Source organism: Lissotriton vulgaris, chromosome 6, assembly GCF_964263255.1.
Source record: "Lissotriton vulgaris chromosome 6, aLisVul1.2, whole genome shotgun sequence".
Lineage (NCBI taxonomy): Eukaryota > Metazoa > Chordata > Amphibia > Caudata > Salamandridae > Lissotriton > Lissotriton vulgaris.
The window spans coordinates 1,165,957,031-1,165,982,282 of NC_141694.1; the positions used below are offsets into that span (position 1 = coordinate 1,165,957,031).

At 41.7% G+C, this 25,252-nt stretch overlaps 1 protein-coding gene across 1 annotated transcript in view; it reads right to left on the bottom strand.

Moving 5' to 3' along the window:
* The window catches only part of WDR64 (WD repeat domain 64), a 2,246,160-nt gene that overhangs the window by 1,055,074 nt on the left and 1,165,834 nt on the right, over window positions 1-25,252 (bottom strand). The window contains exon 15 of the mRNA XM_086925751.1: window positions 13,013-13,185. Within this exon, the coding sequence (XP_086781877.1) occupies window positions 13,013-13,185 (173 nt within the window). The remainder of the gene's footprint in view (window positions 1-13,012; window positions 13,186-25,252) is intronic.

The window sequence follows — 25,252 nt, forward strand, 5'->3', positions numbered from 1 at the left end:
CACATCAAACCTAGGGGGTCAAGGGGCGTCTACTCTGCCCCCTTATGGTCATTTCCCCCTTTGTTTTTCCCACCTCTTGTATCTCGATCCTACCGAGACACAAGATGGCGGCCGCTCCGGACTGTTTCGAATGTTTACAGACACCCAAGAGCCAATCAGCTTTCCGTGTGCACCTCGCGTGGCGCGCCCAGAGTGCTCCCCGGTGCGCGTACCGAGGCGCTGCCATAGATATATATATATTTTTGTGAACCTAAATTACTCAAAAACCACTGGAGCACATATCTTGAGACATAGCAAAGGCACATCGGGCTACCAGTCCCTACCATTTTGCCAAGTTTGGTGGAAATCCATTCAGCCGTTCTGGCTAAAAGTGAGGTCGACCACCCTATGGAAATTAACATGGGGAAAACACGTTTTTGGACCCCCCTTTTACCTCGACCCCGCTTGACGAATCCCCCCCAAACTTTTGAGGAAGGACCAGAGCTCCGGGAGGCAAATTTGAGTACATTTTCAGGCAGATTCGTCAACCGGCGCCAAAGTTATTCACAATAGAATTTTGAGATTTTGCATTGAAAAAAATCCTAACTATAACTACCTACTGGCGACCCCCAGTAGGTAATATATATACATATATATATATATATATATATATATATATTTATATATATATATATATATTGCCACACGTTTGTTCGCAAGAGCATGGACACTTCTTTGGGCGGCCAGGGCGCTGGGGGCGAACAACCTCCAATTAACATCCAAGACACCTCCTAATCCAAGAAAAGAAGTGCGCCCGACCAGACTTCAGGGTTGACAGGCACTCTTTATTCAGCAAAACGGCAGCCTGATTCACAGTCCTTCCTAACGCGTTTCGACTGCATAGGTAGTCTTGATCACAGGGTTGAGCTGCATGACGGGATTCTGCGGCGTAGTTGCCTCCTTATACACCGTCACGGACCACTCCCTCTTTGTGTAGTCCTACATTACTACAGTTCCCAGGGTACACTTCAAATGAAAGGGTCTCCAGTTTCTTTCACACTGCATAGGTTAGACAATCCATTTGAAGTCTAATCTTCTGGAAGCAGCACAGAGTATCCCGGCAAGCACGGAGTGTTCCAGCGAAGATTTGCTCTTGAACAAAACTGTGAGGCGAGGGAAGGTGAAGCACAAAAGTGCATCACGCTCGGACATCAGGCAGACAGGTACCGGCTAACACTGTAACTGCAGCCACAATATATGAGCGAAGAAATAGACTTCAAATGAATTGTCTAACCTATGCAGTGTGAAAGCCCCACAAACTGAAATTACAATGGGAAACCGTTTTTCAGGAACATGAAATAAACTGGAGACCGTTTCATTTGAAGTGCACCCTGGGAACTGTAGTAATGTAGGACTACACAAAGAGGGAGTGGTCCGTGATGGCGTATAAGGAGGCAACTACGCCGCAGAATCCCGTCATGCAGCTCAACCCTGTGATCAAGACTACCTATGTAGTCGAAACGCGTTAGGAAGGACTGTGAATCAGGCTGCCGTTTTGCTGAATAAAGAGTGCCTGTCAACCCTGAAGTCTGGTCGGGCGCACTTCTTTTCTTGGATTAGGAGGTGTCTTGGATATATATATATATATATAAATATATATATATATATATATATATATATATATATATATATATATATATACATACATATATATATATATAATTCAATGAAAAAACCATTGGTTTTAGGCCATATATAGTTAGGGATTTGCATTTACAAAACCTTATTTTACTTGCATAAAACCATTGAAATTCCATAAATAATTAGATGCGCTAACTATATATCGCGCACCCGCAATCCACTGCTGATGATGTCACATATTACATCATTCATGACATGGTCAGTGACATCACTGATGACATCACTGATGACAACTCAAATGACATCACTGATGACTACATCCAGTGACTGGAAGTTTCTGTAAAGTTAAAATATGTCTTACATATTGAAGAATGAGTGGATGTATAAATGTCTGGATGAAGGATTTAGTAGGTGCATGACTGACTGTATGAGGGAGTGATTAAATGTGTCTCACTGAGTGCATAGGTTAGTGATTAAACTGTATTAATTTGTGTATCATTATATCTGTTGTTCTGTAAACTGCTGCATGTGTTGATCAGTAGCTATATAAATAACTATATGGGTTATTGATTGGTTGCTCAAGTATTTGTATGGGAGACTGAGTATGTGTGTGGGTGGCTGGGAGGTGTGTGATTCTGTGCATAGATGTGTAAGCAGTTGATTCACTAGGTGTATGAGTTCAAGAGTGCATGTGGAAACAGCTATATGGGCGGTTGACTGTGTGCATGAGTGTATTGGTGAGTGAATGGATATCTCAGTGCTACATGTCAAAGTAAGTACATATGTAAAACACAGTACATGCGAGAGTTAACATATATAAATAACTGTGCATAACAGCCAGTGAATGTGTGAGTGGCTGTATGGATCATTGTTAACATGTATCAAGGATTGTATAAGAGAGTAAATATGTATTAGAATATGTTTCAATAAGTAAGGTGTGTATAACTGTATAGTTGAGGAATTGGAGGTGTGTTTGATTCTTTGCATGACTGTCTAGGTGTATGAGTAACTCCATGGATGAGTGACAGTCTGTGAGTGTCTGTTTTCACTGAGTGTATCTAAGGATATATCAGAGTCTGTAGAGGTTCATCGTATTAACACATGAATGATGTCATCTGTGATGTTGTCAGTGATGTCATTTGAGTTGTCATCAGTGATGTCATCAGTGATGTCATTTGAGATGTCATCAGTGATGTCATTTGAGTTGTCATCAGTGATGTCATCAGTGATGTCACTGACCATGTCATGAATGATGTAATATGTGACATCATCAGCAGTGGATTGCGGGTGCGCGATATATAGTTAGCGCATCTAACTATATATGGAATTTCAATGGTTTTATGCGAGTAAAATAAGGTTTTGTAAATGCAAATCCCTAACTATATATGGCCTAAAACCAATGGTTTTTTCATTGAATTTTCAAGGTTTTGTAAATGCAAATTCCTAACTATATATCGACTATAACCTATGTTTTTTTCAGTGAATTTCAATGGTTTTTTAATAGCAAATATGAAAAGCTTTAAAATGTCAAGTACGTGATAGATAAAAACATTTTCGTATTTATGCACGCTGATGTGCTTTGAACGCTGCACCCCCCCCCTCCCCTCTTTTCTCTTATTAGTACTCTCTCTTTGCAGATAGTGAACGGTAGTTAACGCAGACCTTTACCCCCGTTGTAATCCGTCGTACCTGCTTGTCTCTCCATTTGATTGATTGTTATCCAAGCATTTACTGTTTTCCAATTGATTCTCCTTAGTTCATTCTCTATTTACAAACAAGCACAAAGTCACAATACTCTGTTTAGTCTTTGCAGATAGTGAAAAATCGTGAAAAATCGTGTAAAAAAATAAAAGTAATCGAGCAAAATCAGTAGGCCACTAATTGGATCTCTTTTTGACCTCACTAAAATAGAAATATTAGGAACAACCCTTCATGAGAAATACGAAAATAGTGAGATGAACTGAGCTCCACACCATGAGGGCTGCAAGACAGCTCGGCTCCGTCACCCATCCCGCCCAAAATAACGACAAACCCTATGCAAATATTAAAAATATAGACAACACACCAGCAAAGAAACAGGGTAAAACATTTTATTAAATAACTATTTACATAAAGTTGGTTTATAAGATGATGTCAGTAGTGGACCGATGTGTGAATAGGTCGGAAGTAGCACAAGGCGCCAAGATCCGGATGGAAAGTCCTGGATGTTGGGTGCCATAGTTCAGAGTTCTGAGTTTGAGCCTTTTTCAATGCCTGTGCTTTGTTGTTTCCCCTCCATCAAAAACAAAATAAAATATAAAACTGTGCAAAAATACAAAAAAATCAAAAAATGTTTACAAAAGCAGTGCTTGTAAGACTGTCTGAAGCTTATTTCCACCTACTGCAGCTTCACTATTCTCAAAGTAAGTGAGGGTCGTTTGTGGACCTGACTGCATTTGAAAACAATGTTATATGGTACCTCCCTAAACCGCTTGACGGAGACCCCCGAGGGGCGGTGTGATGGCACGGACTCGGAGAAGACGCCTGGCTCCGACCCCCTCCCCAAGTCTTATAGCACTGGTGTAGCCTGAGATCGCCCCCGACATAGGCGGCCGGCTCCCGGGGTCCGGCGGAACTTTTTGCCTTTTGATGACTCTTCTATTCTGGACTTTGTCCCACAATCCGTTTGACCTGAAGACACGCTGTAGTGGGGCGCCCCTTTACCGTTTTAGTTGCCATTCCACCCGCTTTTGCTACACTGTGCCTCTTCCGCCATTCAGCTGTTTACCGCCCGCTCTTGCGACTACAGCGTCTCGCTCACCATGTAGTTAAGTTGCTCCCGCTCTTGCGGTGCAGCGATAGGCGGCTACCACAGGACTCTCAAAATGGCGGCCGGCTCTTCGGTTTTAGGCCTGGTCCACTAAAATGGCCCTGGGACACCTTGGAACTCGGACGCTTCCCTGATAGGGCTTGGGTCCCATTCTCGAAAGCGTCCCCTCAGCCTTGAAGATTCTACAAAAGTCTTGGGGGCCCCCGACTCCCGCAGGCTTCTGGTGGGGAGTGGCTGCCATGTCTGCTCGTGAAATGGCCACGACGGAGCTACGAGATGGTAGTGCTCTCATGCTGACGCCAGCTTTAGTCTGAAACATCCAGAAACACTGTAGTCTACCAATTCGATCAGTTCCGGTAGCGCCCCAACATGACCCGGAAGAGAAGAACTTGCCCTCCCCTCTTTGACTGATGGTTCTTGTTGCCTGTCCCCTCTGTTGTCATTTAACAGAACTTTTTGGACTGCTGAAAGGGGTTGTGTTCCGAATGCTGGTTGGTGGAGACATTTTGACTATATTCTTGACCTACGTTGTCGCGTAATGCGTTATATGACACGCCGCGTTAGCGCACCCGGAAGTGATCCGGGGCGCGGCGCGCAGCGCGTAACGTAAGCATAACAGGTCATGTGACTTGTTATAAAACTTTTTATTGGTTCATTTTACTTTTGTTATTTTAATAATGAAAAGCTTGGTCATATGACCTAAAAAATACGCTTTTTATTGATTTCGAACTTTTTTTTTTAAACATATATGTTATAATATTCCAGGCTAATGTACTTTCCCGGAAAATTTACAACTGTCCTGCAAGTAAAATATATTCCTTTTTCGAGAAAAAGGGCGTTTCTTCGTTCCATGACGGAGCCGTTGAGTAAAAGAGACTCGGCCTGCTGTCTTAGTCGCCGATACGTCTGATTATCAGATTCTTATCGATCACTTTATGTTGCAGGAGTGGAAAACACAACTGCCCTTGACCATTTATCTTTACTGCGTTCCTACGTATTATACCTTTTATCCGTCATGTAATTGGACTGCTTTATTTCACTTGCCTTTTACTGATTCGAAAACAGTGACTAAAAGTAAAAACTTTACCAATCTAAATACTACTACCGTGTTTTGTTTTAAAAACCTTTATTGTGAAAATGTCAGTATACAAATACGGGCCTATAACCACGTGGGCCGGCCACGGAGCAAACTGAAATCGTATATGATGAGGAGACATTTACACTGTAGAGGAACGTAACGAGCGGGCCATTAGGTTACAAGAACTAAGGTGTCTAACAGTTGCGGAATCGGTGGACGTACATTTTGTAATTAAAATAACACAGGGCCACTTACAATAAAATTTTCTAGATATACATTTGCGGGCAAGGAGTTACAAGTCCCATTTATACCGGCACCATTTTGGGCGAGGCCGGGCAGGTCCAAGATATAGTCAAAATGTCTCCACCAACAATCGGCCAGACCAGAACCCCTTTCGGCCCTTTATGCTACAAGATGGTGTCTTCCATTCAGAAAATATTGTTGGCAGCATTTTGAAAGGAAAGATAAACAGCCGTTCTCCTAGTGAGTCTCACATTGTTACATTTAGGAAGAATGTTGAAGAGTAATATGTGGAAAATCTGAAGCCATTTTTCTACAAACTCTCAATCAGCCTTGGATGGAAAAAAAAATCCTGAAGAATGTACAAACTGAAAACCAATTTTTGTCTGTATAGCATCAACAGCAACGCTTGAGTCAGCTTTGTGTCAAGTCGCCATTTTCATTCAATCAATAGCGTCCCCCTGCACACATTCAGGAACCTGGTCGTGTCTTCAGGTGAAACGGATTGTGGGACAAGCAGAAAGGAAAAGGAAAAAAGTTCAGCCGGACCTCGGGAGCCGGCCGCCTATGTCATGGGCGATCTTTGGCCACACCAGGGCAATAGTGAAGCTGCAGCAGGTGCAAAAGAGCTTCACACAGTCTTACAAGCACTGCTTTTCTAAACATTTCTTTGTATTTTTGCACAGTTTTATATATTTTTTTTGTTTTTGATGGAGGGGAAACAACAAAAAACAGGCATTGAAAAAAGCTCAACAGTGCAGGGCGCCTTGTGCTGGTTCCGACCTATTCACACATCGGTCCACTACTGACATCACCTCATAAGCCAACGGGGCACCCCACACTGACTTTCGGCGCAGCATTGTAGGATGGCCACACCAGTGCGGCAACTTGCTGGACACGACCTCGGTGCCATCCGGATCTCGGCGCGTTCGAATCACTGTACCGCAAGAGTGACCGGAACTCAGCTGGTCACGCCGTCTTTCGGTGCAGCATTGTAGGATGGCCATACCAGTGCGGCAACTTGCTGGACACCACCTCGGTGCCATCCGGATCTCGGCGCGTTCGAGTCACTGTACCGCAAGAGTGACCGGAACTCAGCTGAACACGCCGTCTTTCGGCGCAGCATTGTAGGATGGCCACACCAGTGCAGCAATTTGCTGGACACCACCTTGGGCAATAGTGAAGCTGCAAAAGGTGCAAATAAGCTTCAGACAGTCTTCAACTTAGTCTGATTCTTATAATAAACTTCAGATAGTCTTACAAGCACTGCTCAGAACTCTCAACTATGGCACTCAACATCCAGAACTTGCCATTCGGATCTTGGCGCCTTGTGCTGGTTCCGACCTATTTACACATCGGTCCACTACTGACATCACCTCATAAGCCAACGGGGCACCCCACGCCGACTTTCGGCGCAGCATTGTAGGATGGCCACACCAGTGCGGCAATTTGCTGGACACCACCTCGGTGCCATCCGGATCTCGGCGCGTTCGAGTCACTGTACCGCAAGAGTGACCGCAACTCAGCTGGACATGCCGTCTTTCGGCGCAGCATTGTAGGATGGCCACACCAGTGCGGCAATTTGCTGGACACCACCTCGGTGCCATCCGGATCTCGGCGCGTTCGATTCACTGTACCGCAAGAGTGACCGCAACTCAGCTGGACACGCCGTCTTTCGGCGCAGCATTGTAGGATGGCCACACCAGTGCGGCAATTTGCTGGACACCACCTCGGTGCCATCCGGATCTCGGCGCGTTGTGCTGCCTTCGGCCTATTCGCACATCGGTCCGCTACTGACGCCGCCTCACGTGCCAACGGATTTTCTACGCTTTTTGTAGCCCTATGCCGCATAACAGGTCATGTGACTTGTTTATAAAACTTTTCATTGGTTCCTTTTACTTTTGGTTTCCTAAAGATGGAAGGCTTGGTCATATGACCTAAAATAACACTTTTCATTGGTTTAGAACATTTTTTTTTCCCAAACGATGAAAGCCCCACCTTGTTTCTGGATCATTCAGACTGAAGCTGGCGTCAGCATGAGAGCACCACCATCTCGTGGCTCCGTCGTGGTCATTCCGCGAGCAATCATGGCAGCCGCTCCCCACCGGAAGCCTGCGGGAGTCGGGGGCCCCCAAGACTTTTGTAGAATCTTCACGGCTGAGGGGACGCTTTTCGAGAATGGAGCCCAAGCCCTAGCAGGCAAGTGTCCGAGTTCCAAGGTGTCCCAGGGCCATTTCAGTGGACCAGGCCCAAAACCGAAGAGCCGGCCGCCATTTTAAGAGTCATGTGGCAGCCGCCTATTGCTGCACTGCAAGAGTGGGAGCAACTCAACAACATGGTGAGCGAGACGCTGTAGCCGCAAGAGCGGGCGCAACTCAGCTGGATGGCCGCCACCTGGGGAGGCCCGTTCACGACGCCTCCCCCACGCCCCCCCCCCCGGGCCGCCCCACGCCAATTTTCGGAGCAGCATTGTAGGATACCAAAACCAGTGCGGCAGTTTACTGGACATCACCTGGGTGCCATCAACATCTCAGCGCGTTCTGCTGCCTTGGGACTATTCGCACAACAGACCGCTACTGACGAGGCCTCCCCCCGCACCACCCGGGACGCCCCACGCCAATTTTCGGAGCAGCATTGTAGGATCCCAAAACCAGTGCGGCACCCATGCGACATCACCTGGGTGCCGTCCAGAACTCTGCACGTTGTGCTGCCTTGGGACTATTCGCACAAAAGACAGCTTCTGACCATTGCTGCTTTTTTGGGTGAAAAATGTTTAAATGTTTTTACAGTTTTTGTTCCGTTCATTATATTTAAAAGTTAATAAAGTTTTATAATGTTACTTTGTTGGAGTGTTATAAACTTTTTTAAAAACGGGTGAATGGGGCCTTGAATCGGGTTATTGTCATGTGTGGGCTTTGCAAGTGTACTGCTACAGGATCGGACATTTCAAACTCAAATGCACGTTCTTTTTCTTACCTTTCCGAAGCATGGAGCGCAATAGCAGGCAGAGAAAGGGTGATGCACGTGTTGAACACTACCTGACCAGGCAAGTTGCTGGCAGTGCCCCCCCGCCCGCTCCTGAAAGAGGACACACACACACCGCCGCCCCGAGTACTTCACAAATCTTTAAAAGACCATGCGCTTGTTCATGAGGCTTAAATGGTTTATCACCTCTTCTAGAACACCTGCATCGACCCTCTGACGTTTCCTGGAAAAATTACCACGTAACACAATACCAAGCCCTATCAGCTGAAACCCCCGAGGAATCGTGGGACATATTATCAAGGGGGTTTATCTCCGCTTTTTTGGCTTTAAAAGCCATGAAAGCGGAGATAAAATTATCTCCCTATTACCAAGCTGTCGCTAACACCAGTTAGTGACAGCTAAAAGGAGATAGCGACCATCTTGGGCCCCGCTTTGCATGTCAGTGATACTTATCACTAATGACATGCAAAGTGGGCGTGCCAAGATGTTAGCGACTGGAAACAGTCCCTAACATCGCTATCTCCTATTACCAACTTTTGGAGATATTCGCGCTAAACGCGAATATCTCCAAAAGCTAACACCTGCCCTAAGCAGTTCTTAGCCATGTTATCCAATGGGAGGTGGATAACATGGCTAAGAGCATTTGCTCGATAATACATGAATATCGCTGACTTTTCTGCGATAATAGCAAGGTTTATCTGCGATAAAAATCGGCGATGTGCGGCGAAAATTTTTGTCTCTAAACAAGTTAGAGACAAAAATTATCGCTAGTTGTTCGTAATATGCCCCCGGGTTTTTGCTTGCAGAAATCGGGAGGCGGGAGACTAGCACTGAAATCAGTAGTCTCACGCCTGAATCGAGAGGGTTGGCATGTCTGGATTCTCTTTAGCTGGGGCCATAAACTACATCCGCAGGGGTAGGTGATAGCCTGGGACCAGCCTGGCATCTAAAATGGCTGCCGTGCACGACAAAATTGTGGCATTGGAAAAAAAGCAAGATAGCGCAGACAATGTTTATCAATAAGGATTCATTTATAACAAAATATTTTATCGCAGTGACAAATTGGCGGTCAACACTTCCTGATTTCCATCGAATCGAACGTTAACAGACGTCACGCAGCAAAAAAAAAAAAAAGCTCACGCACAGCCGCTGGAAAAGATGTATCAACATATATGAGCCTCCTCAGCCACCCTCATGAAACATGGGGGATTAGGATACGTCTCCCGCACCCCCTTATACCTAGTAATTTAATTAAAACGAAGCACAAAATGGCGAATTCCCGTTTCGCTACCAGTTTGCGGCCCAGTTCGCGGCCCGTGAAGCGCTTCTACCGTGAAAAATCATTTTTTTTTTTATTTTCCCCACGGGACCCTTTAATAACCCCAACAACATTCCTAGGAGGTCAAGAGGGGTATACCTTGCCCCCTTTCATTAAATTCCCCCTTTGTTTTTCACCTCTTCTTCTCTCTCGATCCTACCGAGAGATAAGATGGCGGCCGCTCCGGACTGTCACGCAGCAAAAAAAATAAAAAGCTCACGCACAGCCGCTGGAAGAGATGTATCAACATATATGAGCCTCCTCAGCCACCCTCATGAAACATAGGGGATTAGGATACGTCTCCCGCACCCCCTTATACCTAGTAATTTAATTAACGAAGCACAAAATGGCGAATTCCCGTTTCGCTACCAGTTTGCGGCCCAGTTCGCAGCCCGTGAAGCGCTTCTACCGTGAAAAATCATTTTTTTTTTATTTTCCCCACGGGACCCTTTAATAACCCCAACAACATTCCTAGGGGGTCATGAGGGGTATACCTTGCCCCCTTTCATTAAATTCCCCCTTCGTTTTTCACCTCTTCTTCTCTCTCGATCCTACCGAGAGATAAGATGGGGCCGCTCCGGACTGTTTAGAATGTTGACAGACACCGGAGAGCCAATCAGCTTTCTGCGCTCAAAGTTCTGTTTCGCGAAAAGTAAGCGAACCGGAGCGCAGCCTGGAGCGCTGTTACAGATATATATCTTGATTTAAACGTTAATTTCTCAAAAACTACTGGAGCACATATATTGAGACCTAGGAAAGGCACATCGGGCTAACAGTCCCTACAATTTTGCCAAGTTTCGTGCAAATCCATTCAGCCGTTCGAGCTAAAAGTGAGTCCAACCGCCCTATGGAAATTAACATGGGAAAAACGTGTTTTGGGACCCCCCTTTTTTCTCGGCCCCCCCTCGACAAAACCCCCCCCAATTTTCAAGGGCTGCTCAGAAACAAAATGTGCAATTTTCCTGAAAATTTCAGCCGATTCCGTCCACAAACGCCAAAGTTATTAGACATAGAATTTTCAAAAATGCCATAGGGAAAAAATCCTAACTATATATACCTACTGGCGATAGCCAGTAGGTAATATATATATATATATATATATATATATATATATATATATATATATATATATATATATATATATATAAAATATACTCTTTTCATACTTAGAAAAGTTTTGTTTATTTGTTTTAGTAGTTTTAAAATTTGGAAAGAAGTTGCACCTTCTTTTTTGCAGCTGGTTTGCAGGAATAAAATGCACCTCCCATTTCCCTAAGGAAGCATGTATTACAGCCGGTTTACGGCCGTAATGCATGCTCCGATAGGGAAATGTCGGAACACAACTGAACACTGTTCTGTCACATCCTAATTAGGCGGTCTGGATAATGACCAGAGGTCAGTTGGTGCGAGGTCTGAGACTGTGTCGGCACATCTACATGTTAGACAATCCCTTCTAGCTGATTTGTACTGAATTCCTTTTGCTTGAATTGCATAATACATGTGTCAATAGTGTTTTGGTTGGCGATCATCACTCTACATAAAACATGGAAGCTAATAATCAAATCAAAATGCATAAAAACTGCCTAGTGCATCTGCTTAAACCACTTTTCCACTACAGTTAGTTTTCAAGAAGGTACATGGATAAAGGAGAAGGTTTTCATTCAACATTTGTCAAAGCAAATGCTAAAATGGCCGGGTTTTAAAAGTTCATGCTTGCACTCTGTGAACTGCAGAAAACCCTCAGGCCAAGAAGTTCAAAAAGTCGATATTGCATATGTCCAGACCCTGCAACCTGATTAGAAAGATCAATCAAGTCTGTCTTGGTCCACATCTATAGATGTGCAAAGAATAATATTGCTGGTTATTGGCTACACTGTTTAAAGATTGACTGAGATGCCCCTCAAGTATGTGAGTTAAGAGGGGTTGTCCAGAACTAAAAAAACACCAGGTACAAAAGAAAATATGTGAGATAGCATGTCCCACATTAGGATCATTGTATTAGAGAGAATGCACTTCTGTAGTGCTTAGGTTAAAATAGTCAGAACAAAACATACATCTCAGTGAACCAGAACTATACTTGTGAAAATTTAGATAATACAAAAACCTCTGTTTAGAGTCCGGAAAGCAACTTCAATAGGAATGTTAACACACTACATCACAATCAAATGCCTCACATCAGACAAAGTGTGCCTGAATAGATTCAAGTGTCACCAACAGACTTTGGAAAGCACTACAAAAGACTAACTTATGCCTGTTGACTACTTACATGTGCAAGCTTAAGGTCACCCTATGCACTGCAGATTAAGCAATTCTACTTTGATAACTCCCAAACCACAAGCCCTGCTTGAAGAGGCAGAGGCATGTTTAATTGGTTCCCGCAAATAAAAAATTAAGCAAAAAAGTAATGAAGAACAAGTAAAAATCAAAAAAATAAAGTGGCCAAGTAAGGAAATAAAACTAAGAGAACACAAAAAAAATATTGCCTTTTTCTAGCAATATTTGAGTTCCCAAGAAGTGGAGTTATTTGGGTTTGGCTTCCTAATGGCTTCTTATACAGACCTCTATGATAAGCAATTGTGTTTCTTTGAATAACAAGCGCTGTAGTTTCATATATGGATGAAGTTTAAAACGAAGTTAAAGGAGAGAAAACAAGGCTTTCAGAAAATGGTGGGTCACACAATTAGTTATTCATGCAGTTCATTGATAAACAACTAAAACCTAAAACTTTTATAATACTTTAATGGAAAACAAGAATAGGCCATTCAATGTAATCTTTTAAAGGTCAAAATCAACCACTGCTGTTACATTTACATCTAAATGTGTATTCTCATCTAGGTCCCCTATCTAAAAAATCATAGGATTTTCCATTATTTAACTGTCCAGTTTTAAACATATATTCCACAAAGGGTTTTCATTTATGCATTCAATGTTAGAGTAGATGGAAAAGCAAAATAATAAATACCTGAATGATTTTGATCTTCCCGCTGCTATCTAACACTAGAACACTGTGCAATTGTTCACTAGCTTTCAAATAAACCATCTGGCATAACCAGATGTCTCCATCTTGACTGTCTCTTTTTGGATTAAAATTTTTAAGTTCCTGTCCACTTCCAAAATCCCAAATCTTCAATGTGCCTGGATGTAAATATGATAAAAAAACAGACTAAAACACAACACGTAAATGGCTCGTTGTGTAAGAGAAATACTATTTACAACTGAGAAAGATACATCTTAAATTGTGATGTTGCATTTTTGCAAGCTGTCAGAGAGGGCATAACATGATACACTCTATATCTGGTCATTTGCAAGAGACGCATTCATAAATGAAACACACTTTGTGAAGAATGAGCATCGACAAATGTGTATATAGACACCAAGATGAGGTAAAAGGAGGTGTACAAAAGCAGATTTACAGAGATTCAGTGGTACATATTCTATGCTGTCTTCCAGCATTGGTGGTGGTTGTGTGGATGAGAGTAGTGACCTCAACCTTAGAGTTTAGTATATGTAATCAGGATTACTAACAGTATAGGTGTACTATGAGTTGTGTTAACAAAAATCTTGAATTAGTGGTAGCAAACACCTCCCCATTAAGGCCATGTTAGTGTCTCTGTATTGAGCATGCTCAATTGTCATGTGGTGGTTAAAGTTACTCGAGTGTACCTTCTCCTCCACGTCTAGTGCAAGAGGTAATGGATGATACGGGTAGGAGAAGATCTTTCCATTCAGCTTAATAAAGTACAAGACTAGACAAATAATGAGATTTGTACAATGGCAGAATTAATGAGACAAGAAATACAGATGTAGTATTACTGAAAAATCAGTCATAGTCAACTTTTTTCTTCTTGAGCTCACAGAGGAGATTCTTGACTGCATTCCCCCTAATGTCTTCATAAAGTAAAAGTTTAATCACATTATAGTTAAGCCACATGTCTTATGAATTGTTCTAATAATTCTTTCACCTGCTTCTAAATTCAGGGAGGAGAATATTGGGAGTACCAGTTCAAACCAGCATGCAGTCAAAGTCCTCCAGGGCACAACCTCTATTGGTCACTATCCTATTACTGATGTATTTAGTGCAGCAGTCTTTTTTAAATACCCTCTCTTGAAACACCAGTCTCATGCATGATTACAAAAAGGCATGTGGAATGCTATGAGTTACCATGACAGTCTCCGTGAGATTGAGCGAAATTCCTTCAATGTGCGGAAAATACTCTTCTTGCCATTCGCACTTTGTTCATGCCAGTACTGCATTCCGCACTGAAAATCAGTGCAAATGCCACCATGCGTTTCACATAGGTGCAGCCATTTTCTTTTACATGCTTCTCCTCCTGGCCTGCTTGTAATCCTACCTAATACTCCCCCATATGATCAGCCCAGTCTTAATCCCACCTGTCATTTACCTATTTGTATCAAGTTCTCTCTTTTCGCGTGTATATTTCACGCTTCTGCCTGCAGTTTTTGAAAACATTTTTGTATTTTTTTTCCTTTTCCTTCTGTCCTCCTCCTTCTGTTCTTACGTTTTTTAGCTATGGTGGAAGCAGGCAGTGCTAGTGCCACCTGCACTCCCTGTAGGTCCCTCTAGCATAGAGGGGTGCAGCCACATCCCATTTCTAGCAAGCCGGAGGTAGCTGCACTCATTTTTTGGGTACAACATAACCTCCCTCGCATGTTGGCAGCAGGCTCGGCAAGGATTAAGCCTTGAAGAAGCATGAGCTGCTGTGGGGTACAGTGCTGCGGTGCATGACCAGCACACAGGGGTGCAGCGCATGGAGCAGCAGCTGACGCATCACTGGGCCGACTTCACAAACTGGGAGCAGGACCAGCTCGATCTCCTAGGTGTCGAGGTTGCGGGGTTCAGTGAGTAATTTTTATTTTTTGTTTTGAAAATTCTAATAGTTTTTCTTTTAAATAGCATGCTCACACTCAGGGGTAAGTTATGTTTACATGATTGACTCTCTCTCACTCTCCTTCTCTCTTTATGTATATATATATAAAAACATAGGTTATAGACCATATATAGTTAGGAATTTGCATTTACAAAACCTTGAAAATTCACTGAAAAATCATAGGTTATAGACCATATATAGTTAGGGATTAGCATTTACAAAACCTTATTTTATTTGCACAAAACCATTGAAATTCCATATATAGTTAGTTGCACTAACTATATATCGCGGACCCGCAATCCACTGCTAATGATGTCACATATTACATCATTCATGACATGGTCAGTGACATCACTGATGACATCACTGATGACATCTCAAATGACATCACTGATGACATCACTGATGACATCACTGATGACAACACCCAGTGACTGTATGTTTCTGTAAAGTTAAAATATGTCTTACATACTGAAGAATGAGTGGATGTATAAGTGTCTGGATGAAGGATTTAGTAGGTGCATGACTGACTGTATGAGAGAATGATTAAATGTGTCTCACTGAGTGCATGGGTTAGTGATTGAAGTGTCTTAATTTGGCAATTATTATTTATGTTGTTCTGTAAACTGCTGCATGTTTAAATCAGTAGCTATATCAGTAACTATATGGGTTATTGAATGGTTGCCCAAGTATTTGTATGGGAGACTGAGTATGTGTGTGGGTGTCTGGGAGGTGTATAACTCTGTGCATAGATGTGTGAGCAGTTGATTCCCTAGGTGTATGGGTTCAAAAGTGCATGTAGAAACAGCTGTATGGACAGTTGACTGTGTGCATGAGTATATTGGTGAGTGAATGGATATCTCAGTGCTACATGTCAAAGTAAGTACATATGTAAAACACACTCCATGTGAGAGTTGACATATATAAATAACTGAACATAAGAGCCAGTGAATGTGAGAGTGGCTGTATGAATCATTGTGAACTTGTATCAAGGATTGTATAAGAGAGTAAATATGTGTTAGTATATGTTTGAATAAGTAAGGTGTGTATAACTGTATAGTTGAGGAAATGGAGATGTGATTGATTCTTTGCATGACTGACTAGGTGTGTGAGTAACTCCACGGATGTGTGACAGTCTGTGAGTGCCTGGTTACATCTAAGGTTATATTAGAGTCTGAAGATGTATTATCACATAAATGATATCATCAGTGATGTAATCAGTAATGTCAAATGAGATGTCAGTGATGTCATCAGTGATGTCATTTGAGATGTCATCAGTGATGTCATCAGTGATGTCATTTGAGATGTCATCAGTGATGTCATCAGTGATGTCACTGACCATGTCATGAATGATGTAATATGTGACATCATTAGCAGTGGATTGCGGGTCCGCGATATATAGTTAGTGCAACTAACTATATATGGAATTTCAATGGTTTTGTGCAAATAAAATAAGGTTTTGTAAATGCTAATCCCTAACTATATATGGTCTATAACCTATTGTTTTTTCAGTGAATTTTCAAGGTTTTGTAAATGCAAATTCCTAACTATATATGGTCTATAACCTATGGTTTTTTCTGTGAATTTCATTGGTTTTTTAAAAGCTAATATCTATAGCTGTAAAATATATTCTTTATTAAGTGACGTATCACGTAGCCCGTGAGACGCCTCATGATGCATCGCATAACCGTGACGTATCGTCTCTGCAGCGCAAACCAAACCCAAAACGTAAGCGCGCCAGAACACGCTTAAAGATATATATATATTTTTTTAACCTTAATTAGACAAAATCCACACGTGCACGTATCACAAACGTTCAAAAAACACAATATGTCGGACTCCCGTTACGCTGCCGGTTAGCTGCCTGGTGTACGTACCAGGAAGCACCTTTACCGCGAAAAATCGCAATTTTTTTTTTCTTTTGCCCCGCAGGGAACTTTAACAGCCCCCTCATCAATCCTAGGGGTTCAGGAGGGGTCTGCCTTACCCCTTTCATTCATTTACACCTTTTTTTTTTCCACCTCTTGTCTCTCGATCCCAGCCGATGGCGGCCGCTCCAGACTGTTTACAATGTTAACAGCCAATCAGCTTCTCCTCAGACTCCCGTTACACTGCCGGTTAGCTTCCCGGTTAGCTGCCCGGTTCGCGTACCAAGACGCGTCTCTACCGCAAAAAAATCGGAATTGTTTTTTTTTTTTGGGCCCCGCGTGGCTCTATAATATCCCCCTCATCAATCCTAGGGGGTCAGAAGGGGTCTACCTTGCCCCCTTTCCTTCATTTCCCCCTTTGTTTTGGCCTCCTCTTGTCTCTCGATCCTACCGAGAGACAAGATGGCGGCCGCTCCGGACTGTTTAGAATGTTGACAGGCACCGGAGAGCCAATCAGCTTCACATCGCAAAGTTCCGTTACGCGAAAAGTACGCGAACCGGAGCGCTGCCCGGAGCGCTGTTACAGATATATATCTTATTTTAAACGTTAATTTCTCAAAATCCACTGAAGCACATATATTGAGACCTAGCAAAGGCACATCGGGCTAACAGTCCCTACAATTTTGCCAAGTTTCGTGCAAATCCATTCAGCCATTCGAGCTAAAAGTGAGGCCAACCGCCCTATGGAAAAATGAATGGGAAAAACGCGTTTTGGGACCCCCCTTTTTTCTCGGCCCCCCCTTGACGACCCCCCCCAAATTTTCAGGGGCTGCTCAGAAACAAAATGTGCCATTTTCCTGAAAATTTCAGCCAATTCCGTCAACAAACGCCAAAGGTATTAGACATAGAATTTTCAAAAGTTCCATAGAGAAAAAATCCTAACTATATATACCTACTGGCTATCGCCAGTAGGTAATATATATCTATCTATCTATATATATATATATATATATATATATATATATATATATATATATATATATATATATATAATTCTCTCGCCTCGGTGCCCACTCTGATCAGCGATCACACTCGGCAACTCTGGGCACTAGCTTGCCTCATCTTCACTAACGGCCCCACCAGACCGCCGGGGATGCCTGGTCTCACCCTGGAGATACCCATTAAGGGACCATCTCTCAGGGAAGCCAGGAAGTGTTTTGCAGCGGTCGAAGCGCCTTGGGACCCTCCGGGTAAGTAGTGCGCTATATAAATGCCTATACATACACATTCATGCATATATATATATATATATATTCCAAGGATAATCCGGCTGCAAGGCAGGCTCAGCTCGTCCTGAAAACACGGACACGGACCCAAGTTTTGTGCAAGGTGGTTTATTTGGTGTTGGTGCTCCCAGCCATCATGACGCGTTTCGCGCTACACAGAGCGCTTGATCACATGACACAGGTAAGTTTTTGGCATTGGTTTAAATACATTGCTGACGTTACAGGTATTGGCCTACAGGTTACACAAACATAGAAGAAATCCTGGTTTGTGAACTACAAAATCTTTTTCTTTTATCAGTTCATTTTGAATACCAAAGATACTATGTATGTAAGTTTGGCCACTGAAAATAAATGCAAGCCTGTGTACTAGTATAAAAACATACAATGCCTGATTTTGGTGAAGGTGAGAAAAAGTAAATAAACGTGAATAAAATAAATAAATTCATTATTGTTAAATCTCAGTGCGGCTTAAATCCTGATAATTGTACTAAATCAATAGACTTAGAATATAGCAGCATATTTTCATTAGATCCCTGGGTGTATTTTTGGGTGGATCAGTATGGAGCCCCATACGCTTGAAATGTCCAATAATTACAGGTCCCAAAGGGATGGAGATAAAGTGCAAACGGGCATAAAAGTTAATCGCCGAACGAGCCACTTATATTGTGAAAGGATGTAGTGCCATTGAAATACCATAGTGGTAAAAGACTGGCCACAATTTATGTGCAAAACAACGCATATCATATATGGATCTAGAAATTCATATCTATAAATGAATTTCAATCTGTACATTATAAACCATCAACAGCAAAATATACACAAGCAAATCAATTAATTATTACACCTATAAAAACCTAAATGGTATATAAAGGCTAAAATTGATTTATAATTTAAGTATATCTAAAATGACCATCACAGTAAATTTCATTGCTAAAAGATGGTGTTACAAAACAGATTAAAAAAATCTTCATCAGAATAAATATGTATCTAAAATCCATAAAATATGCTAAATGATAGTGCAAATGAAGTAAATCCTATGCCTCTAGTGCCTCAGGTTTACCCACTATAAACATGTGTAAAGATCTTCGGTAATGTTAAGACCTGAAGGATGCTTGGTATTCAGCGCAAGTATATAATGGGTCTCAAGGCGGCGAAGTTTGGCCTCTCGGTTGCCACCTCGTCTACCTGCTGGTACGCAGTCTATTGCATAGTACCTGAGTTTGTTGCTCTTAGAGTCATGCTTGGCTTTTATATATATATATAGCAGGGAAGCTGTTTTCACTTTTGTGGGAAGCCAACTTCTGCCACCACGTTTTGGATGCCAGTAACTGATAGCAAGAAGCTTGCAAGTAAGGCAACATGTGTTTTGGGAAACAGTGAGCTGTGTTCCTTCTTGGAACAGCGCGGTCATCTTCAGCCGACTTACCTTTTGAAGAAGATGCAATGAATGTCAGGAACTGGCGGGAGGTCGAGATGGAGGAAATGGGTGACTGGGCACTGTGAACTGTGTTCCTTGCTGGGACACGGTGCGCAGGTGTCCGTAGCCAATTTGCCCATCAGAGGAGACGTGATTGGCATGGTCACTATCATGCAGGTGGATTCCTGCTTGAGACAGTAAAGGTATTACAAAGTTGTAGAGGATCTTTAACTCCTGTTGAATCAGGGCAATTTAACTGGGATTTTTTGGAAGCTAATATGTGCGAGGCAGTAACGAAACAACTGGGAAAGCATGCAGCTTATTTAATGAGAATGAGAATGGGATGCTGTCTACTCTGGTGGGTGCTGCAGGCAATTAACTTATCGACACAGGAACTTTACGACAAAAACTTAACCAGTATGAGTGGCTTTGCAAAAAAAACAGTTATCAGGAGCTGGGAGGTGATCTCTCTTACTAATTATATTCAGGTGGGGTGAATTTTGATTACACCTACTTATCAGAATCCCCACCCTAAATCATTAGAGGAATGTCTACTATGATGGCATCTACCTGTATGAAAAAATGAGGGACTTTTGTTCAAGTATGTGGCTTCGGAATTAGATCAAGTGGGGAAGGATTTAAATAAGTTAAAAGACACTTTAGATAAACATCCTAGCCAACTTTTTGAAGGAGATGGATATAAGATAGATAAAAGTAGATTATGCAACAGGCAGAGTTCTAACCTTAGGGTGCAAATTTGATGCAGCGAGGAAAGAGTTCAGACATATGAGTGCCTTGAGACATCTGGACAAGTTGTAGTGTAGTTCCTATATTCCCAATAGGCTTTGCGCATTGGTATAATATAAACAGCAGTATAGACAAAGGACTGAGGTCATCTAGGTCGGACATAAGACTTCACTAAGAACTAACAGTTTTTTCTGGACTCCAGGACTTCTTGTGCAAATCAAAACAAAAGCAGGGGGAATTCCCAGGCTGCTGGAGGCTTGGTTTGTTTAAAGAACGCGTTGTGCTTTCTAGGAGTCTATGGGAGTAGCCTTGCCGTATTTGGACTGCATGGGCTATTACTAAATATGGATATGATTCCTATGCCTTTATAAGGATATTATTTGTTATAACCACATAAGGGCATGAATCGGGAATATCGAATTAGGGTCCTAGATAGAAACACAACACCCACTCCACGTATTAATGTCCATCATTACTAAATAATAAGCAATATTAAACATGTAACGATGTATGTGTGTTTTCCAACCCACCCCAAAATACATAAATTGCATTTGAAATGGTGTATGATTTATACACGAAAATGAGTAGTCGTACTGTACGCTTTTTAAGCAGGGTTATCATTCAGTTAAATGCATATATATATATCAGCTGAATGAATTGCGAAAAATACACATGAAATGGCTTTGTTTACAAAAAAGAAGGTCGAGACCATTTCATCACATATTTAAAAAAAATACTGTACATCTGCTAGAGGCTGAGGTAAAAGATTGTCTCTGAAAATAGAAGTTCTGTTCTCAAAGAATAGTTCTACTTTAAGCAGAGTACCATATGCCAGAAAAAGGGTAAATATTTTTGAAGTGAAAGAAAAAAACTATTTCGCTTTCAGGGGAAAAATAGTTCCAATTGTTTTCAGTAGCTTTGTTTAACAAAACTGAAGGCCGAATTCAGAGTTCAGGGAACGCTGTGGGCTTGTTTTTTTTAAAAGTTATTCTTGTTGTTCAGGGGAGAACATCATATCAGATAGGCTTGCAAAAAATTGGTCTACAACATCAGGTGAAAGTTCGACCAAGTTCGAAAATGCTGTAACTGTGCAGTTGTGAGCTTGATTGCTATCATCGATGTTTGGATCAGCAATGCTCACAGAAGGTTGTACCTGTTTGGTGCTGCTTTCCTCTCGTACTTCACCGCCACCTACTCGTAATGGTGAAGTCTCAACGAATGCTGTCATCAAAATAGGTAGCCGCTGGGGACAACACGTTGCATGAGTCGTTACCGGACAAAGCAAAGTATCGATATCCATTGGTACTGCTGATGGTAGTGTAAGACAGACGTCCAACACACATTCTTCTCCGTATAGCAGACATTGAAGCACAGGTAAAATGTAATCTTGCCAGATTGGTCTGAATGAAAGAAACCAAGTTGCACTCAGATCTCTTAGCCGGGCTAATCCGAGGACCTTAGTGATTTTGTCTTGGTAGCGCATTCCTAGGATCGTCTCTTCCATCATTGCTGGAGTCTTGTCTGTGGCTTGCCTTGCCATATCGGAGCAGAAGGAACAAAAATAAAATTCCTGCTAGGAGTCCCAAAATAAAAGGTAGGCCGCCAAAGACAGAATGGATAAAATTCGGGAAGATGCCCAGAACTGTTTCAAATGGTGTTAACAGTCCCGAAAAAATTGTCTTAAATACATGTGCGATGCCACTGGTATCAGACATGTTTAAAATTTGACTTAACCTTTCTACGAAATGCACGGGGCAATTTGTCGATAAAAGGGTATGTATCTCTGCTGCTGTCCTTGCAACTTGCAGATCATACGTTTCTTTGGACGAGGTCAAAGACACAGTAGTCTGTAAAAGAATAGACTTCATTCTGCTTAAAGTATCAATTCGAATAAAAGAGATATTCACATAATGCAATATTGCCGCCTCCATGTCTGGATTGCTGTTTGGATACAATACTTGCATACAGCAAATGACCCTGGAAGTAACGGTTACGAGATAGGATTCTCCTGGCACCATTCCACAACAGCTGTGGTCATTTATTAGAACGTAGCTGCCGTTGGATAGCTGTCTGAAAAATGGCTCTATCTGTGTTGCAGGAGTGCCTTGCAGGTGACATGAAAGGTTATTTGAAGACCCTTCGCAGGCTCCATGCAAGTTAATACCTTGACACAGAAGTGTACCGCTTTGTGATTTTTTACAATTATTACCACTAAGGAATACTCCTTTTTCCTTTCACTATAACATTTGTGTGTGTAAGGTAAATCCCAGGTTGAGTTGATGTATCCTTTACCCAACTTTTCAAACTGGCCTGCTGGTTTATACTCTTGGCAATATTTAAACTGGAAAGTTGTTATCGGAATTGTAATTGTTTCGTGTATTATCCATTCAATGACAGGTCTCTCTGACATTGTCAATGGTAATCTCTCAAGTTTTTCAATGCTCAGAATCGTATAGTCTGCTCCTTTTTGTGCCAAACTGATTTGTTTATCAGTAAGGTAGAAAATAATGACGTTATGTTGATTAGACGCCATGGCACGTAGCCTGAACGTATATTTTTGCAACGTCCAGCCAAGCTGTACAATAGAACGTAATTGGGACTGACCATGTTGTAACATTAGTAAGTCTTGCTCTATTATATCAAAGGCAGATGATACAATGCTGTCCAGTGAATATATTCTGGAGGACAGAGTCGTTAACCCATTGTCCACTACAGAAAGTAATTTTTCCAAATTTATACGATCAATTTCACGTATTTTTTCTGCTGTTTCAATTTGCATTACTTTCCAAGCTTCGTTGTATGCAGCGTATATACCGGCCGCTATGAAACGTTTTTGACGCTGTTTGCGAGGTCCCATTATGAAATCTCGCAAGTCAGCACCTTCTTTAAGTTAAGTCAAGTGTTGCTTAATTTCAGCCAGTGTGGATTTCTGTAGCCACTCAAGGCATAGTTTCCCTACACTGTATGTTGTAACTATCCCTGGATGTTGTCTCTGGGAATATCCTGGGTCTGACCTGGTCAGTTTGAACCCCTGTGTTTTGGTCAGGAATCTATCTTGACAGTTATTTGTGTCTGTGGGCCGGATCAACTGTTTTGGTGAAAAATATGGGATACGTCTTTTTCCACATCCCTAGTGCTATTACTATCAGGTATGGGCTTCGGAATAGACGGTTTATTTTAAGTCTTTGATCTTAGCTAAACCAAGACAAGTAGTTTGTCGGTAGGATCGAGACACAAGAGGTGGCCAAAACAAAGGGGGAAATGACCATAAGGGGGCAGAGTAGACAACCCCCGTACCCCTAGGTTTGATGTGGGGGCCATTAAAGGGCCCCGCGGGGTCTCACCCTTTTTTTTTTTTTCGATTTTCGCGGGGGAAGCGCCTGGTACGCGCACCGGGAGCGTATCAAGGAGGGTACTATGGAAAAATAATCACTTCAAAAAATTGTATGTTTATTAATTGTTTTTTTTTATTTTTTTATTTTATGTAAGTACCTACATGTAGGTACCAATGAAGAGACTTAAATTTAATGTACACCATCTCCTTTGTAGACATCTTGCATGTTGTTATTGTATTTTTTGTGGTATATGGAATTCATAACATACTTTGCCTGGAAAGCAGAAACAGATCTTTTAAGCACTCCCTGAGAATTTCTAGGGGATCATGAGTAGTCTATCCTGCTCCCTTATGAAAATGAGGTGTAAAATATACATAGGAGATAATATAGTGGGAGAAAGGTAGTAACTATGAGTAAACTTACTATGTAACAGAAAAATAGTTGAACAGTATACTATAAGTCTCACTTTATATTTTAAACATTTTTGGTAATACTTTATGAATTACATATATAAATGAATATTGTCTCAAACAATTTAAAATTATTAAATATAAATTTATTCCTCTGATTCTTTTTCATAATTTAATAAAATTTCTAACATAATATTGTCCGGAATTTCCTCATAATTATAAGTACATGATTCCATTTGTTCCAAACATTCTATTAACTGTTGATCCAAAGAGTCATCCATGAAATCTACTTCATCTTTTTGCTCTTCTGGTTTTTCCACCTTTATTTTGATAGAAGTAACATTTGCTTGATTTTCTCCTTCCATTTTCTTTCTGAAAATTGCATACAAATTAACTATATTAGTAGAGTTAGGGTACTGTATACCAGAGAAGCCTAACTCAATCCATAACTATTACAGATAAGTCTATCTCAATCTATAACTATTACAGAGGGATAGTATATAACTAACAGAATATTTTTTAAGAAATTAACTTAAAGTGTACAATATACTTCCATAATAACAATTTACCTTGGAGAAATCAGTTGAAGTTGTCAGTGTAATTTGTTCTCAAATGTACTTCTGGAAGCAGTAGTCAAAATGGCTGTGTTTCCCTCTCTTCTTTTATATATATTCTTGTACTTAACCAATGAAACGTCAGGAAATAATCGTAGAAAATGAGAGAAACTTTTTAATTGGTTGTAAATTCTAACATTTCATATGTGTTTTTGTCATGTAATTTACCTCAGGATATTTAGACAGGCCTGTAGCCTAAATGTCTCAATGGAATTCCACCAAGTTTGGGTAAATGGTAGGGACTGCTATGTAGTAGGGCCTATTCTATATTTGATGAAAGTGTCTCCAGTGGTTTTTTTGTAAATTGCTTTCCCGCCTTTTTTTATCGAGCGCTTACCGGTGCGCGCTCCGTTACGCGCACCGGCAGCGTTACGGGAGTCCTCCATTTTGTGTTTCGGTACAATCGAGACACAAGATGGAGGGTAAACAATGTTCGGTATGGGTAGAAGGGGGCATGGTAGAGACTTCTTGACCCTCTAGGTTTTCTGAGGGGGGCTTAGGAGGCTCATAAACGTAAAAAAAAAAAAAAAATCTTTAATTTTCCACGGGGGGAGCGCCTGGCACGCGCACCGTTAAGCGTACCGGAAAGCGTACTTTGGTGAAAAATAGTGAAAAAAGTTAGAAAAAGATAAACGT